The sequence below is a fragment of the Stegostoma tigrinum genome, chromosome 34, assembly GCF_030684315.1.
Source record: "Stegostoma tigrinum isolate sSteTig4 chromosome 34, sSteTig4.hap1, whole genome shotgun sequence".
Taxonomy (NCBI): domain Eukaryota; kingdom Metazoa; phylum Chordata; class Chondrichthyes; order Orectolobiformes; family Stegostomatidae; genus Stegostoma; species Stegostoma tigrinum.
The window spans coordinates 9,515,168-9,531,273 of record NC_081387.1 but is presented as its reverse complement, the minus strand read 5'-3'; the positions used below and the strand labels follow the sequence as shown (position 1 = coordinate 9,531,273).

Below are 16,106 nucleotides of genomic sequence, written 5' to 3'. Positions count from 1 at the left end.
CAACCGATCAAACTTGAAACTCGCTGTTTTCTACAATGCCTTGAACATACCCCTGAACGTGCGCTCGGGTTAAGAAAAGAAGCAGTTTCACTCATAGAGGGGGACAGTCGTACGGCACGGAAACGAATCCTTGGATCCAACCCGTCCCTGCTGACCGAATTCCGAAATTAAGTAAGTTTCACCTGCCTGAGCATAGCCCAAATCCCTCCAAAGATGTCGTGTTCATGTACTTAGCTAAAAACCTTATTACAGTGAAATATAATGGCTGTAAGAGATTTGGAAGGAAATCTAGTTATAAGACTAAATCTCAGGAGCAGCTGAAAGATCCACGCTGCCCTCAGTCTTTTCAGTGCGACCTTGCTAAAGACAAACAGAGAGAAGCCGATTGCACACAAAGAAATTTAGTACAAATTGGGAATTATTCTGGTAAAATTAGAATAAATTCAAATTTAGAGATTAAGGAAAAGTATAATTACTGCCAATTAGCAGGTAGTTAAACCAGCAGCCGTCCTATTGAGTTGCCATCTGATAACATCGACCAATCTCCATCTCATCAGACTACAAATTCAAATATCGTCCACTTGACTCACCAACTCACTCGGGAACCTAACATTCCAGCTTTGTACAAACGCAACATCTGACGACTGATCCAGCTGTCACCTGGATCAGAAGCTATCTGACACACGTACCAGGTTGCCGTTCTCAAAGTTCACCCACCTGCCTCCCTCTGAGAGCATCAACCACCTAGAAATCCACCAGCCTGTACAACTGCTACAACACCTGATAACGTACCATCACAACCTCTTGTCACCTCAAACAATATGCTTCCGTATCAGTCATACTCTGATCTCACCAACTATATCCAGTTACCAGATTAGCTCAGCCATCCATATTGTTGAAGATAGCTTCAGAAAAAGTAAAATTTCGAACAGTATTAGCCAGGAAAAATTTTGAGATTATTGCCACTCCAGGAGACCCACAGCCATGAAAACCAATAGATTGCCTGTTTGAAGCTGTCTCAGTTGTTGTGTTTATTAAGATTTCGAATAATTAATATGACAGGATATTTAACAGCACTTTTGAATTGCTCTCTGAACCTGGACTGAGTTACCCCATAAATAAATGCGTTTGTACAGCAGTTTAAATTCAGCGTCATAATTGCAACATTTGCAAATATACATAAAGAATGATTGTAATACTCGGGATTCATTCCAGTAATGATATACAGAAAGAATTCCACAAGGTATAACAGCCACAAGAGTACGAAGCTACCAGATATGGTGAACAGTAAGATCACAGATTTCCTTCTGCTTTCCATCTCTGGATCACTGTGATTGTCACATTTTCTTTGGCTCCTGAGGTTCTTACGGACGCGACTAGTAACGAATATGTGTCTTACTGTAAGAGCATTGAATAACAGAATAAAAATATATGGGAGCAATGGAGTTAATGCCTTATCAACACAATTATACCCCACCCAGCCTGGATCAGTATAATAGCTTGGTTTTATATTGCAGAAAAAAGGTATATTGTCAATTAACTCTTTTGATTCAACTGCAAAGTACCAGGGGATATTTTTTAAACAGAGCAAAATGCAGGTTGTTGCAAGAACCACGGTGACTGTTTTCTCTGAGCAATATTTTCCTTTCAGCTTCTGGCAACAGATGGCCACAAATCGATCAAAGGAGAAAGTGACAGTGAACCAAACAGAACAGTCTGTGGCTACATAGCAAAGGACGAAGATAACACTGCATATGGGAGTGATATCCAGGAATGATCCTGGAAAATAATAAGTATTTATCTTCTCAAATATGACTGCAGTGGTAATGACCAGTAGATCCGTGGTTGCCATAGCGACGAGGTAGTACGTCGTGCATTTCGAAAGGCCGCACTTTCCCCGGGATAAGATTAAAATTGCAACTAAATTAACTGTAAGAGGGACAAGAAAAAAAAGGCTGAAATTTACTGATGACATATTACAGGATTCAGGTAGACAAGGTAAGGTTTCTCTATATGTAGATTTGTAGGCAAAATAAGAGGATGAACTATTTTTTAAAAAATAGTTGCAGTGTGATTAATTTGTAAATACTAGATGCTAAACAGTTCATGCACATAATTTTTTTTTCTTTCATGAATAAGCGATGCTTCCACATAGAGTGAATTTCGCACTGAAAAAAAAAGTGCTGTGGAGACTGCCAGACTCTACTGCAACCCAAAGTAATATCATGAGCTATCAGAGATAATGGGAACTGCAGATGCTGTCGAATCCAAGATAATAAAATGTGAGGCTGGATGAACACAGCAGGCCCAGCAGCATCTCAGGAGCACAAAAGCTGACGTTTCGGGCATAGGCCCTTCATCAGAGAGGGGGATGGGGTGAGGGTTCTGGAATAAATAGGGAGAGAGGGGAGGCGGATCGAAGATGGAGAGAAAAGAAGATAGGTGGAGAGGAGCGTATAGGTGGGGAGGTGGGGTGGGGATAGGTCAGTCCAGGGAAGATGGACAGGTCAAGGAGGTGGGATGAGGTTAGTAGGTAGGAGATGGAGGTGCAGCTTGGGGTGGGAGGAAGGGATGGGTGAGAGGAAGAACAGGTTAGGGAGGCAGAGACAGGTTGGACTGGTTTTGGGATGCAGTGGGTGGAGGGGAAGAGCTGGGCTGGTTGTGTGGTGCAGTGGGGGGAGGGGACGAACTGGGCTGGTTTTGGGATGCAGTGGGGGAAGGGGAGATTTTGAAGCTGGTGAAGTCCACATTGATACCATTGGGCTGCAGGGTTCCCAAACGGAATATGAGTTGCTGTTCCTGCAACCTTCGGGTGGCATCATTGTGGCACTGCAGGAGGCCCATGATGGACATGTCATCTAAAGAATGGGAGGGGGAGTGGAAATGGTTTGCGACTGGGAGGTGCAGTTGTTTATTGCCTGCATTGTTTTTGATTCAGCTGAGCACAATATTCTACAAAGTGCACTGACTATGCAATTCAATGAGCCTTTGACTTGCAATTATGTCTGTTATCCGTTGAGAAGATAGGATCTCACCGTTTAAGTATTTCATCACTTTTGGGCAAGACAAGGTATCACAGAGCAAACGTCTTTCTGGGGATCGCCTTCAGATCACCATGTAGCTTTGATAGGCACAGAACAAAAACAGTAACCATATGACACACAGTTTTGCAAAACTTGCATAGTCATAGCTACTTACCAGGCACACCGACGACAGCAATAATCGTGTAATATATTTTGCTGATGCTGTGAAAAAATTCCATTAATTTCTGTGTAATTTTTGTGGTCTGCTCTCCCTTTAATGACAAGTTCTCTGCGTGAAGCTACATTGACAGAGGATTCTATTTATACCGCATGGGATCTCCTCAGGGATATTGACAGTGCAGCTGTTCAGTTTAATTTAGTGGAAAATGCATAAACAAGTTATCACAGCCTCGTTTCAATGGGCAACATTTAGAACAGAGGGGAAATTTTAAGAATCGTGATAGACTTTTTTCTGACATCAATTAGCAAAAGGAAACTATAACTTCCCAGAAATTTCATGAGCCATTCAAACTATGTCTATAATTTCATTATTTTCTGATAAACACTCTGTTACATTCACTTATCAATAAACTTTCACCTAAAGAGTGCTTCCTCGGGTCTCTTCAATATTTTCCTAGCCAACTTATTCCGACATTTCGTTAAACCCCTCCAGAGTAGGTAGAACTTAAACCCATGCTTCCTGGCTCAGAAGTAGGGACATAATCAGTGTGCTAAAAGAGCCCCTGAGTTGTCTCCTATTGAATCCTGGCATCTCGTTGCCTTGTTTAATTTTGACCAGTCAGTTTAAGGATTGAGTACAAGTACATTGACTTAAGAAGCTTCAAATCAAGAGACACCATTAATTTCAACGGCTCCAAATAGCTCTGCTGCAATCATTTCGCAGCACGTGGACAAGCTGTTGGTTCCAGCAATTTATCCATAATCCTCGAGGGCAAATGATAAACCGCCAGGGATTCAAGGGTCGAACTGTACGGACATGTTGTCAAGACTAAACTTGCATTCTATCATACAAGATAAGGAGTGCGGCGGCGTGCTGAGTTATAATGGGGGTGGGATTTGAAAATATGCAATTATATAACAAAATATGTGACCAGCAATTACTTTCAGTGCTGAAAAAAAATCAATGCAAAAGGTACTTGTGAGCTTCTAATTCAGGAGTGAATTACAGAATCAATTTACAACCCAAACCAAAATGAATAAATCATCTTCAAAAAAAACTTGTGATTAATGACTAATCTCCCCTGAGACCGTTATAAAAGTTTTTTTTTACATGGAATGATTGAGGCAGTCACAATTAATTCATCTCAGTCGTGCAAGTTATGAGACATGATGAAATATATTTCAGAAGCAACTTGTTGTCTATTGCTGGAGACTAAATGCTTGATTAATACTTTACCGAATTTGATTTTAAAAGTATGATAAGCCATTATATCTTCAATGAGAAAGTATTGGTTGTATATGTAAAGATATTGTAGGAAATTACCCTTGGTCCCGCTCTTGAGGGATACATTGAACAACGTTTTAACTGCCATGAGAAACTGTGTTTGGGTGCATGATGAGCTTGAAGCCCTGAGCATTGGTAGCAGTCAGGAATCATGTAGCACATCGCCACCATTATGTATTAACGCAGGCATTTTTACAGATGTGGATGGAGCTAACAGGATTGTAATTGACAATAAAATTATCGGTGAGCTGAAAAGTTAACTAAACACCTGTAATCAACAGAGGTTCCCTAGTTTGATGGATTTCACTACGATAGAAAAACTGAGAGAACAGGGTTGGAGTGTTTTTTTCATGAAACTGAGAGACTGCAAAGAGCCCAAATGCTGAAATGCAAAATCAATGCCCATATCCAGGAGAGCAGCTGTTGCTTAGTTCTTTTTGCCTTTGGATACCTTCCTTTTATCACTGGGCACATTTTTAAAACAAAATTCTTGGAGATCAACTCACAACTTGGAATTCACGCTTCTCTGTACTTTTTGTCTTCACCACTCATTGGGAACAGTGAATACATGTTTCCCAAGGATTTCTGATAAGGAGCAAGATATACAGGAAAAGCAGGAACAAAAGCAGATCCTTCTCCTAATGCACATGCAAAACTACCGGGAGAAGGTAACAGACAAAGATAATACAGAAAGAATGGTATGAGTGTTTCAACACAAGATCTAAATGAGAAGAGTCAAAACTTCAAACAAAAAGTGAGAACGAGTTCCAGAAGAGTTTCTTCGAAGGTATGGGGTAGGGGAGAAAAGGAATGGGAATATGGGGGCGTCACTGAAGCGAGAATTGAGAGTAATAGCATTGTGAGAGTTGTCTACGAGAAAGGGTATGGAGTGTATGTTATGGGTAACAGAAACAAAGGAGGGTTTAAAGGGAAGAATGATCTGCTAGTTATGAAACAGAATTGGAGAAATGGGTGAAAGGAGCGTGGATCATTGAGTGCAAGCCGAAGGGTAGAAGGAAGAATGAGCCAGATTCGAATGCGAGAAGAAACGTGATGTGGGGGTGAGCTGGTGCAGTAAGAGTATTAATGATTGTGAAGATTGCAGACTGGGAAAGAGCAGCAGCATAGGGAAGAGGGATCCGAGGAATAGCATTGGGAAATGGAGTTGTAAAATGGGATGTTGAGAGGGAGAGGCAATTGAGTGAGAATTGGAGGAGGAAGAAATGTTAGATGAGATGGGAATGCGATTGAGAGGATAAAATATCGAACTGAATTGCATCTTAGATAGATTATCCTTAGTTAATGTGAGGTGGAATGATCTTCGGAGGGTTGGTGCATACTCGATGGGCCAAATTGTCTTTTTCTGCACTGGAGTGATTCTAACTATGGGGAAACGGGAGCAGTGCTCATAGAATTGGAGGAGATTGTGGAGAAGTGGTTGAAGAATTGTAAATGAGAGTGGGAAAAATCATGGATGGGAAAAGAAGAGGGAAGAATGTGAGCAGGGAAATTGTTGTGGGGATTTATTGAGGAAAGCATATGGGGAGTTTTGCGTCCGATAATCAGGAAGAAGGATATGCATATTGTATTATAGAGGATAAATTCAGGAGATGAATTTTATAATGGGCCAAGAGAAAGTTGAAGCATTTAATTAGAGCAGGGAGAGGATTGCAAAAGGTGCCGTATCTGTTGCTAATTCAACTCCAATTTAACATAGCCCATTTGTGATTTATACCTGAGATATCCAAATGTCATTGCCAAGGACAGAAATTTCTGCTCATACAACATCTGGAAAAGAATTATAACTGTGCGTTCTAGAAGCCTCAAATGACTTTGAGGTGTACAAGATCGTTATTCAACCTCCAAAGCGAAAATAGGCAAATACATTATTGGAGTTATTGAAAGAACTCCAGTGGATAATGATATAATAAAGAAGGATAGTGTGGACTGGAAATAATCTGTTGAAAATAAGATTGGATCCTGCAGCTGATGCATTTTGTCAAGCTGCTGACATGGTATTTCCTTTCCTTGCAAACACATCAACTCTGAGTTGGAAAAGTGTATTTTGATTGATTCTTATTTTAATAATTTCATCATTGTATTTTCAACTTTATTGTAATCTCTTGTTTTTGAGTCCAATTACTGCTCCACAAAAGATCCCAACGTTTAATGTATCACGTATTTCCACTTGGTTGCTGTTTAGTTATTACATTTTGTTCAGCATTATGACGTATTGTTTTCGTCAAGTACCTCAAAATACCGTGATTCGGGAGTAATCCCAATGTCAGGTGGTAATGCTTTCTGCTCCCTCCTGAGCACAGCTGAATGCAGACGAATGAAATGAATCTGAGAACAAGATGGAGAGTTGGAGACATGGAAAAAAGTCACAGGCATACATTTTGGATCTTGTGACTTTTTTTTCGAATTACATGATTCATTTGTATCAGGCTGTGTCCCAGTTGTACATTCCATAATATCAATTTATGTAAATAGAAGGACATAGTTTTATTTGGTGAACACCAAACACAATGTTGTTGTGCTTATTGTTAAGTTGTAATGCTGCCTGAAGTTTTTTAAGAAAAGGAAATTCTTTGGATGAATGAATTTGTTCCATTGACAATAGTCTGGATAAAATTATGTGAATTATCAGGAAATACGTTCTGCTTGAAATGAAAATTAGTTGTTTTTGTCTCAAGTGTGTATTTCCATATACTGAATGAGATAGTATCTCAGACACTAAATCAGAGAGGATAGAAAAACTTGCAATAGCGAATACAAAACCTAAAAACACCACTTGCACTGTATTTTGTAAGAAGCTGCTTTAAGTGTATGTACTATGGGATCTCATTGGTAACTTTAATAATGAGTGATGTCTTAAACATGAAAGTTCCTCACTAAAAATGTGTAGGCTATATTGTGTAATTTGTTTTATTTTCGTTGTGGGTATTTACTACTCCACTTCACTCAATAATTTCTCATAGTTATCACAACCAACTCAGAGCTACTCTTCAATTGAGCTTATATATACAATCTAGTTGTGCTGTTGAGCAGTTTGCCTGTGACCCTGAACATTCGATCGCTTTTCATAAAGACCCCATGTGATATCCTTTAAAAAGCTCAGTGCAGTTACTCCGCAGAGACACAGCTGTAGTTCTCCTGTACAATGTCTAACTCTGTGGGAACACAGAATCACAAATCGATCAAAGGCAGAAGTGCTATTGAGCCATGAAGAACCCTCTGTAGTAGCGTAAAATTGAATAGCACAGACATTACATGATAGGGTGGAGTAAACGAAACTGCTTGTTTTTCAGGTAAACCATGGGAAATACGCCTCATTTTCAAGCCAATAATAGCAGCAGGTATATCTGAGGCTGCCATGACCACCAGGTAGTGTGGAACACATCTGGAGAAATTACACCTTCCTGATATAATACCATAACGGTCATGATGTTAACTGTGTGTAAGATTGTTAAAAATGAAAAGATAATTCAGACTGGCGATCGAATATCGGCAAATTTGCGGTATCTTAAGAGATACCAAAATATTATTACTTCATCCAGAGATATATAGTGAAATAAAAGTACAATTGCTTTGTCATTTTTCTTTTGGTGCAAATAACCTAAGTTTCCCTGGGGACCACAAACCACAGTGCAGGTCAACAATAAGTCCACAATAGGTTGATATCGTGATGAAATTAAAAGCAAATACGAAAGTGTAATAATTCGAGATCAAAGAACTCTTCTGTGCTGATGATGTACCATTGCTTGCAAAGAAAGAAGAACAGCTATGCAATGATTATGCATTATCGGGCTCTAGAAACTGGCTTGCTGTCGTTCATCAGTACTCTCCAGAAAACTGTCGCTATTGATCAAACTATAGTGTCTTTGGCTATGACGGGACTCAATAATTGTCTGTTGGAAATATCAAGGACATCTGTAAACTTGTAATTTAATAACAGGTCACTTGCCTCATAACCCTGAATTGAAAACATGCATTACTAAGGCATGTTGGAGATGCAGCTGGTGAAGAAACCACAAATGACCGCACGAAAAACTAACTGTAATATCATGATAATTCCTTTGAATTGCCGTAGCATCAGCAGTTGGCTAAGGCAGTGAAGCCTAGGCAACATGCTCCTGTAAACTATAAAGGATCTGGAAATTCCAACTCTAACCTGTGTGGACTTTCATTTATATCCCACTCTAAGTCAAAATAATTGATCAAACTGTCCTTCCAGGATACAAAACCACTAACCCACAAAATAAGGCAGTGACGTCTCGGGCTGATTCACAGGGTAGAAAATAGCACGTGACCAAAGCTGTGCGATATGACTTCATAGCTTGTGTCAAGAAATCAGAGAGTGCACAAACCTCATAAGACAATGTTATCAAAAATCTGTGAAAAATCTTTAACATCAATCACCAGAAAACGAAAACATTGCTGTGTGATTCCTTCAAACGGCAACAGCAACCATGTCCATGAATTTTGCACGTTGATGAGATGTGGTTTGGCGCTTTCAAGCAGACACCAGCTGGACAAAATAATAATAATAAAAAAAACTTTAGTAGCAATGATTCCACAAGGGCCAAGTTAAGAACGTAACTTAAAGCCAGATACCACCTTTCAAGGATTGGCATGTTACACGAGCAAAGAAGTAAACTAATGAACCTATCTGACATTGATTGAAAAAAAAAGCTGTCATTTATATTTCATTCAAACCAATTTCAAAATCTGCGTAGCATTGTCTCCTAACTGTGTTATCTACAGAGGACTCTGTCTACCAGACAATGATAGCAGACATTAAATTAAAGTTACGACTCCTGATGCACTAATGCATGAGGATTAGAAAGACAATATTGCTTATATCACGGTGCTGTGAGGAAATGCCGAGTAGTGGCTTAGCCTGAAGCTCACCACACTTCAGGGGAGGTGTGTCTTGGGAACTTCAGCTGGTGTGCCAGGCTGTCAGTGTTGTTATGCGTTGCAATCCAACCATTGAATCAACTGAGCTAAATGACAAACAAACGTCGGCTCGCAGTTCCTCAATGGTAGGCTGCATGTTACTGTCGCTCTGCCAGTTTCTTTCATGTTACATTGAAAATAGTTGTGTTTTCGCAATTAGTAAACACAACAAGGAATATTTGCATACTTGCATGTTTGCATAGCTATGGCAACCTGGTGGAAAATCATCTGTTTGATTGTGTAATCGGGATTCCTTCGCACTGATAATCAATCCAAACCTTAATACTGTTAAAAAGTATTCGAATGGGATCGACTGAAGGGCAATGCAATAAATCAATTTAGTTTTACTGATGTTCCTTATAAAGCCATTTATGAAATGAATTGCTGTTGAGAATCAGAGTCACAGGGCAAAATGTTAAATTATCGTCACGGAGTCAAAGAGCACAGAAGATGCCATTCAGCTATAGAATCGCATCAACAATGCAAAATCTAAAAGGTGACAACTGGATGCTGAGTACTGTTCCAAAATGTTTGAGATTATCCCCGCATATAGGTCTTACAAACTTTGCATTTTTAAATGTATCAACAACACCATCACCGCCCCAAATAGATTTTTGTACTATAAGCATAGGTTGCTATTATAGTACTCTCTTACTATGAAGGGGAAAATGGCAGCTATGAGAAAGGCTGAACTTTAGAATCTGCCATTCTTTGCATGGACATTTCCATAATAATAAAATCAGGAGAAATAAAAGCAACATCATACCGAAAATGAAACAAACTCACTGAATAAGTATGATTAAATGGTTCCACTGACTAATGAGATGTTGTGGAAAGACATAATTTTAGCATGATCTCTGATCTTGCCAATTTAATGTTACAAACTGCACAACCTGCTGAAGAAAGTCTAATATTATTGGCCTGGACGAAAGCACAGTGTTAATACAACATTCAAATCGTTCTTCATCAGCAAGATTGTTTTAAAAGGGATAGTGTATTTAACCCGTTTATATTGTTTTTGCATAGAAACTAAGTGCGTTGATAATAACAATGTTATTCGTTCGGAGTTCATAGAATTACAAAATGTATTTCACACAGTGCCACAAAACAGATGAGTAAATTATTTTATTTGTGCGGAATATCATCAAAATAATCGACTCTCTCAGGAATGTTCTTTAAGAAAAAACATTTGTCATATTTAGCTGTTACTTCCTGGTTCTAGAAACACAGCAGTGTAGTGCACTCTTACCGGTATGAGTAAGTGGCCTAGAAATTGAATAAATTTAGCATAGATTACCCACAGTGTGCAAACAGGCCATTTGGCCTAATACGTCGACAGCGCTTCTCTGAAGAGCTCCCCACCCAGAACCATTATCCTACTCTTGATTTTCCATGTCTGACCCAAACGTCCCTGGACAATATGGCCAATCCACCTACACTGCCGAAGGAAACCCACGCAGACATGAGAAGAATGTACAAACTCCACAGACAGTTACCCAAGGCTGCAATTGTACCTGGGTACCTGGCGCTGTGAGGCAGCTGTGCAAATCACTGAGACACCGTGTCAACTAACAATGATTTAAACATTATCAGTCTAACCAATGGCCGCCAGATCCTTTTCATGGATATGGAAGCGTTAGCATGTTTTGACAGTGCACATATTGTTTGGAAAGAGGGTCAACTGGCCCTGTTGGTTCAGCGACTACCATGAATGCTGGTCTCCTTCGAACTAAACTACGTCACTGGACATTTTACCTCGGCTTTTAACAATCGACTCATTTCAGTTATTTTCACTTTCTTCCTGGCAGTAGGAGAATAAAGAAGGATCACAAGCTCCAGCCAAAGAGGCTTAGTTGATTAGTTGTTGGTATAGAAAAGATTTACTGTTCTCTCCTTGCTACTGTTGCTATTCTTGGTAAGTATCCATAGTTTAACTACTCGTAAAGTGGAAGCTGTATTGGTTGATTGGTAGGACACTGACATTAATAGCTAATGAATAACTTTTCAAGTCAAATGAACACATGTAGTGGATTTCTGCAGAGCTCAGAATTGGGAGGTGTTAATTTCCCAACGAACATTTAATTATTTAAATTTCTCTGCACAGTGTAAATTACGAGATGATACAAAACTTGAAAGCATCATAAACTGTGAGAGAACAGTGTAGAAATCCAAAAGGTCATTGACAAGTTCGTGGAGTGAGAAGGTAGCTGGCAAATGAGGTATAAACAGAGAAATATGTTGTTTTAGAAATGGCATGGATAGAAGGATTGCAATATGCAAAGTAACATTCTACCTAAAAGGTACACTGGAGAAAAAATCTCCATGGGAAAATAACGTGCCTGGGAAAGGAATGGAAAATAATCTTAGATGAAATATAAATGCAAAGACCACAAAGAGATATACACTATATTCTCAAGTCCACTTTGATTCATCAATGATGAGTCAGTACAACACATCGCACATTGACTTCAGCATTTAACGAAATAACGAGGAATATGGGGTAATGCGTGAAGGTGATAAACGTGATTTATGTTTCACTCTACATACGCAAGCATATATGATATTCTATGGTGATCAATGTTAACTATGCTCAGTTTAAAAAATATGAATAATGTATTTGTAATTGTTTCCTGGGTAGATGTATTCCAAATCTTTTGTTCATTTTCTCACGCATTTTTCAATGCTGTGCTTTTACATTGATCACTAAATGTTGGTTCTACTTTTAATGAGGAATTTTGCTTGAGGAGCTGATGATAATCCAGAAGTAAGCACATATTAGTCAATTTTGTACTTAGAGTGAAAAACTAATCTGTGTATGTGTTACATGGATATAACTGAATTGCAAGGACAGACCAGCAGGTATTTTATTTTTAAGGTGTCTCAGTAAAGCCTAGATGCCAATCTTTATCTCGAACACATAGGCTAAGTTCCAAAATGTCTGAGAAAGGGAATCTCTAGAGTTGATAGGAAATATAAATTCAAATTTTCAGAATCAAAAAATTGCATATGCATGTTGTTTGCATATCTGATTGACGCTTTCCCAGGCACGTTATTTTCCCATGGAGATTTTTTCTCCAGTGTACATTTTAGGTAGAATGTTAATTTGCTTTATTTACTTACAAGTATCGCTGAAACAAGGCGATATTTATTTTGAGAAAAATGGCTAAGTCACAGAATAAGGCAAGTGACCGCTGTGTCAACTGTGGCACAGTTACCTCATTGCATCTGGTCTATCTATTCCGTCTCGAAATTTATACATTTCTATGAGTCCATCTCCTTTCTTAAATTTTGTTGAACATAATCATATTTTTTCAACCTCTCCTCACACATAAATCCTCCCTTCTCACGGGTGAAGCTGCTGTTTTCCTGAGCTGTACTGCCTCTATAGCCAGAACATCTTTCCTCATATGATAAGACCAAACCTTCACGGGGTATTCAGATGTCTCTGTAGAATTGCAACAAGACCTCCCTCCTCGTGCACTCGTATTCTCTCGCCATGAAGGCTGACATACAGTTTCCCCTCCTTAGTGCCTGCTGCACTTTTAGGCTTACCTTCAATGACTAGCATATGAGGACATCCAGATTTCATTGCACATTGTCTTCACTCAATCTATTGCTAGTAAAATAACAATTAGTCTTCCTGTTGTTGTCACCAAGATGAATAACCTCATATGTATCCACATTTTAGCGCATCAGCCATGCATTTGCCAAACTACTCAGATTGTCCAAATCACAACGCAGTATGGAAGAAGGAAGTAAACCTGAAGTACATCGATGAGCACAGAGCCCGACTGGGCTGCCAAGTGTACTATACTTATTTGGTCATGAAAATTCCTTTCTCATCTGTTCAGAGAGAAGTAATTGGTAACGTTTTGTTCTTTAATCCACGAGCACGATCTTTAAGATTCATTTCACATTTACTACATTTCTTGTAAAACAATCAACTCAACTCAAAATGACTCTTTACCAATAGATATTTTCCTCGGCTTATTCAATGCTATTTCTATTTGTTCTCGAATGTTCACAACGGTTGAACTTAATTTTAAAACAATCAGTCTGGCATGTATTTTACACGTTCATTTACTGATTCAACACATTGCTTCAACTTTCTTTTTTTGTTTTATTGGACGTTTTAATAACGTTACTAACTTTTCTGAAAACCAGAAGAACTGCTGATGCTGTAAATCACTTCTGAGGAAGGGTCACCGGATCCGAAACGTTAACTCTGTTTTCTCCTGAACAGGTGCTGCCAGACCTGCGGAGCTTTTCCAGCAACTTCGTTTTTGCTCCTTGCTACTTACTTTTCTATTTTCTTTAGCTTTGTGCACAATATTTACATGCACTCTATATGTTGTTCTCCAAGCACCTCTTCTTTCATGATTTTATTTTTCCAAATTCCTGCTGCTTTTTCATCAACTTCTCCTCGTTTCTGTCAACGGAGCTTCTTCACTTTCTTTGCCCGTCTTGTAATTTATCCTTTATTATTTTCGCATCCTGACTTTTATAGCTTTAAAAATGTAATTCACTTTCCCGTTTCCATTTGATCTTTTTTTTACTTTGTCTCTTCTGCTGCTCCCTTGACTTTTCTCCATTTCATTTATTTCCACTCCAACGAATTATCATGATTATTTTCTTCTCATTTCCGTGTGCATCTGTTAATTCCTTCACCCTAACTCTTCATTTCCTAAACCTATGTGAGTTTGTCATTAACGATACCTACTTCTAACTTTATGACGTAAGGAAGGTAAACGGTGAAGCAGCAGGAAATTCTTCAGTTAGGGCATTGCCCATACTTACAATGTTTGACATCTAATTCTCCAATATCCCTCTTCCTCAGCATGATTTCAAAAGGTGATTACCTCTTTTTACAATTTGTCTCATACTGAATCAGACCATTCTTGTTAACAAAAATGAGGCAGACAGATTACAGACCTAAATTGCTAAATGGCAAGCATCGTCTCATTCCAAAAATGTAATTCCACAAATCTCCAGCAACTGGCAGTGTAACCCTTCTGTAAGACAATGTTTTTTTTCATTTTAGCTTTAATGTCAGGTGTACTCGAGTGTAGAAGTACAGTAGTATAGTGAAAAGGAGACAATGTTGCTGCACATGGCGCTATCTCAGGTACAAAAGTAGCTATGTATAAAACTTAGCTACAAGTAGCGATAAAGAGAAACAAAGTTAAAATTAGAGCATTAGTGTTGTTTTTGGTATGAGTAGAAAAATTAAGAAGTAAAGTTAAAAGTTAACATTGCAGTTTTTCGCAGTATTAAGTGGAAAAATAAAGGAATAATACTAAATTTTCAACACTTTTTCTTAAAAGGGCTGGGTGTCCTCCGCTTTCACCTGTTCTCCAGGAAACCTCAGGCTTCCTGCTGTCCATGTCGCAGATGAAGGAGGGGCCTCCATCACCAAACCTTCGGGCTCACTCTTACCACGTTGGTCGCAGGACCACAGTTGCATCCACGCACCGGACTTCCAGCCCACACTGCTCTGTAACCATAGCCGCTCCATGCAACAGACCTCTTACTTTCACCGCTCTGGGCCCACAACCACTGCCACACTCCTCACAGTTCCTTCACCACTGCCGACAGCTCCATCAATCAATGAGATCATGGCTTATATAATCATTCTCAAATCAACTATTCTGACTTTTCTACATTACGTTTTTGTTTGTTTGTTTATTGTTTAAAAAATGTGGCTGTCTCAATATTGACTATTAATAACGACAGCCTCAAGGGCACTTTGCAGTAATGAATGCCACAAATTCATTGTCCTCTGACGAAAGAAATTATTCATTTCTGTCTTAAATCAGTGAATCAGTACCTTATGATTATGACCTTTAATACCAGGCTCTCTCACAAATGGAAACGACCTCTCAGAATTTCAAGCCCCCTAAGAATCTTATCTGTTTCAATAAAGACTTACAATTCGAAGTTCTAATCAGCACAAACCCAGCATACTAAACAACTGAAATACGAATATTCCTGCATTCTTATGATCATACAAGTCAAACTTGTGTAGACTGCTTCCAATGTCACTGTTTCCTTCGACTAGGATAACAAAACCATTCACCATGTTCTTGTTGGAGTCTGATTGGTGCCTTGCATAGTTGAAATAAGCCCTGACTACATTCATACTTCAATTTTGAAATAAAAGACAGCATTCTATTTACTTTTCCTATTATCTACAGAACAAGTAACTAAATTTTGTAACTCATGCAGGAGGACCTCCCATCAATGTTGGCTTCAGCCTACTGCATTAAAAAAGAAATGGTCAGATCCATTTTACCATAGAATCCATATTGTGTGAAATCAGGCCATTCAACCAATCAAGAACACACTGACCCTCTAAAGAGCTTCTGACCCAGATCTACCCATATAACATTGCATTTCCCATGGTTCAGCCATCTGCACAATTTAGCATGGTCAATCCATCTAACCTGGACATATTGGTGCTGTGAGAGGAATCCATGCAGACACAGGGAGAATGTGCACACTTCACGCTCCCAACCACCTGAGAGTGGAATCGAACCCAAACTGGCGGCATCGGGAGGTGACGTTGTTACTTAGTCAGCCAGCGTGGTGCCTTTTCTTGCTGAAGTGAATAACGTCATGTTTTCCCAAATTGTCTTCCAACTAGCATGTTTTTTTGT

At 39.1% G+C, this 16,106-nt stretch overlaps 1 protein-coding gene across 1 annotated transcript; it reads right to left on the bottom strand.

Annotated features, from left to right (window-relative positions):
- Positions 1-300: 300 nt before the first annotated feature.
- Positions 301-14,954, bottom strand: LOC125467734 (probable G-protein coupled receptor 139). The gene is made up of 6 exons (XM_048563893.2): positions 14,887-14,954; positions 8,911-9,019; positions 6,739-6,834; positions 3,199-3,322; positions 1,112-1,929; positions 301-360 (listed from the first exon to the last, which is right to left on the bottom strand). Exons 1-6 carry the CDS (start codon positions 14,952-14,954, stop codon positions 301-303), a joined length of 1,275 nt encoding a protein of 424 aa, XP_048419850.2.
- Between the last annotated feature and the right edge of the window lie 1,152 nt (positions 14,955-16,106).

Excerpts from the sequence above, each read along its gene's own strand:
- LOC125467734 (XM_048563893.2), bottom strand. The coding sequence starts at position 14,954 with ATGGTTACAGAGCAGTGTGGGCTGGAAGTCCGGTGCGTGGATGCAACT. Across the intron at positions 1,930-3,198 it reads TGCTGTCGTCGGTGTGCCTG|TTAATTTAGTTGCAATTTTA; the intron begins GTAAGTAGCTAT and ends TCCCTCTTACAG. Across the intron at positions 361-1,111 it reads CAAACGCATTTATTTATGGG|CAAGGTCGCACTGAAAAGAC; the intron begins GTAACTCAGTCC and ends GTTTGTCTTTAG.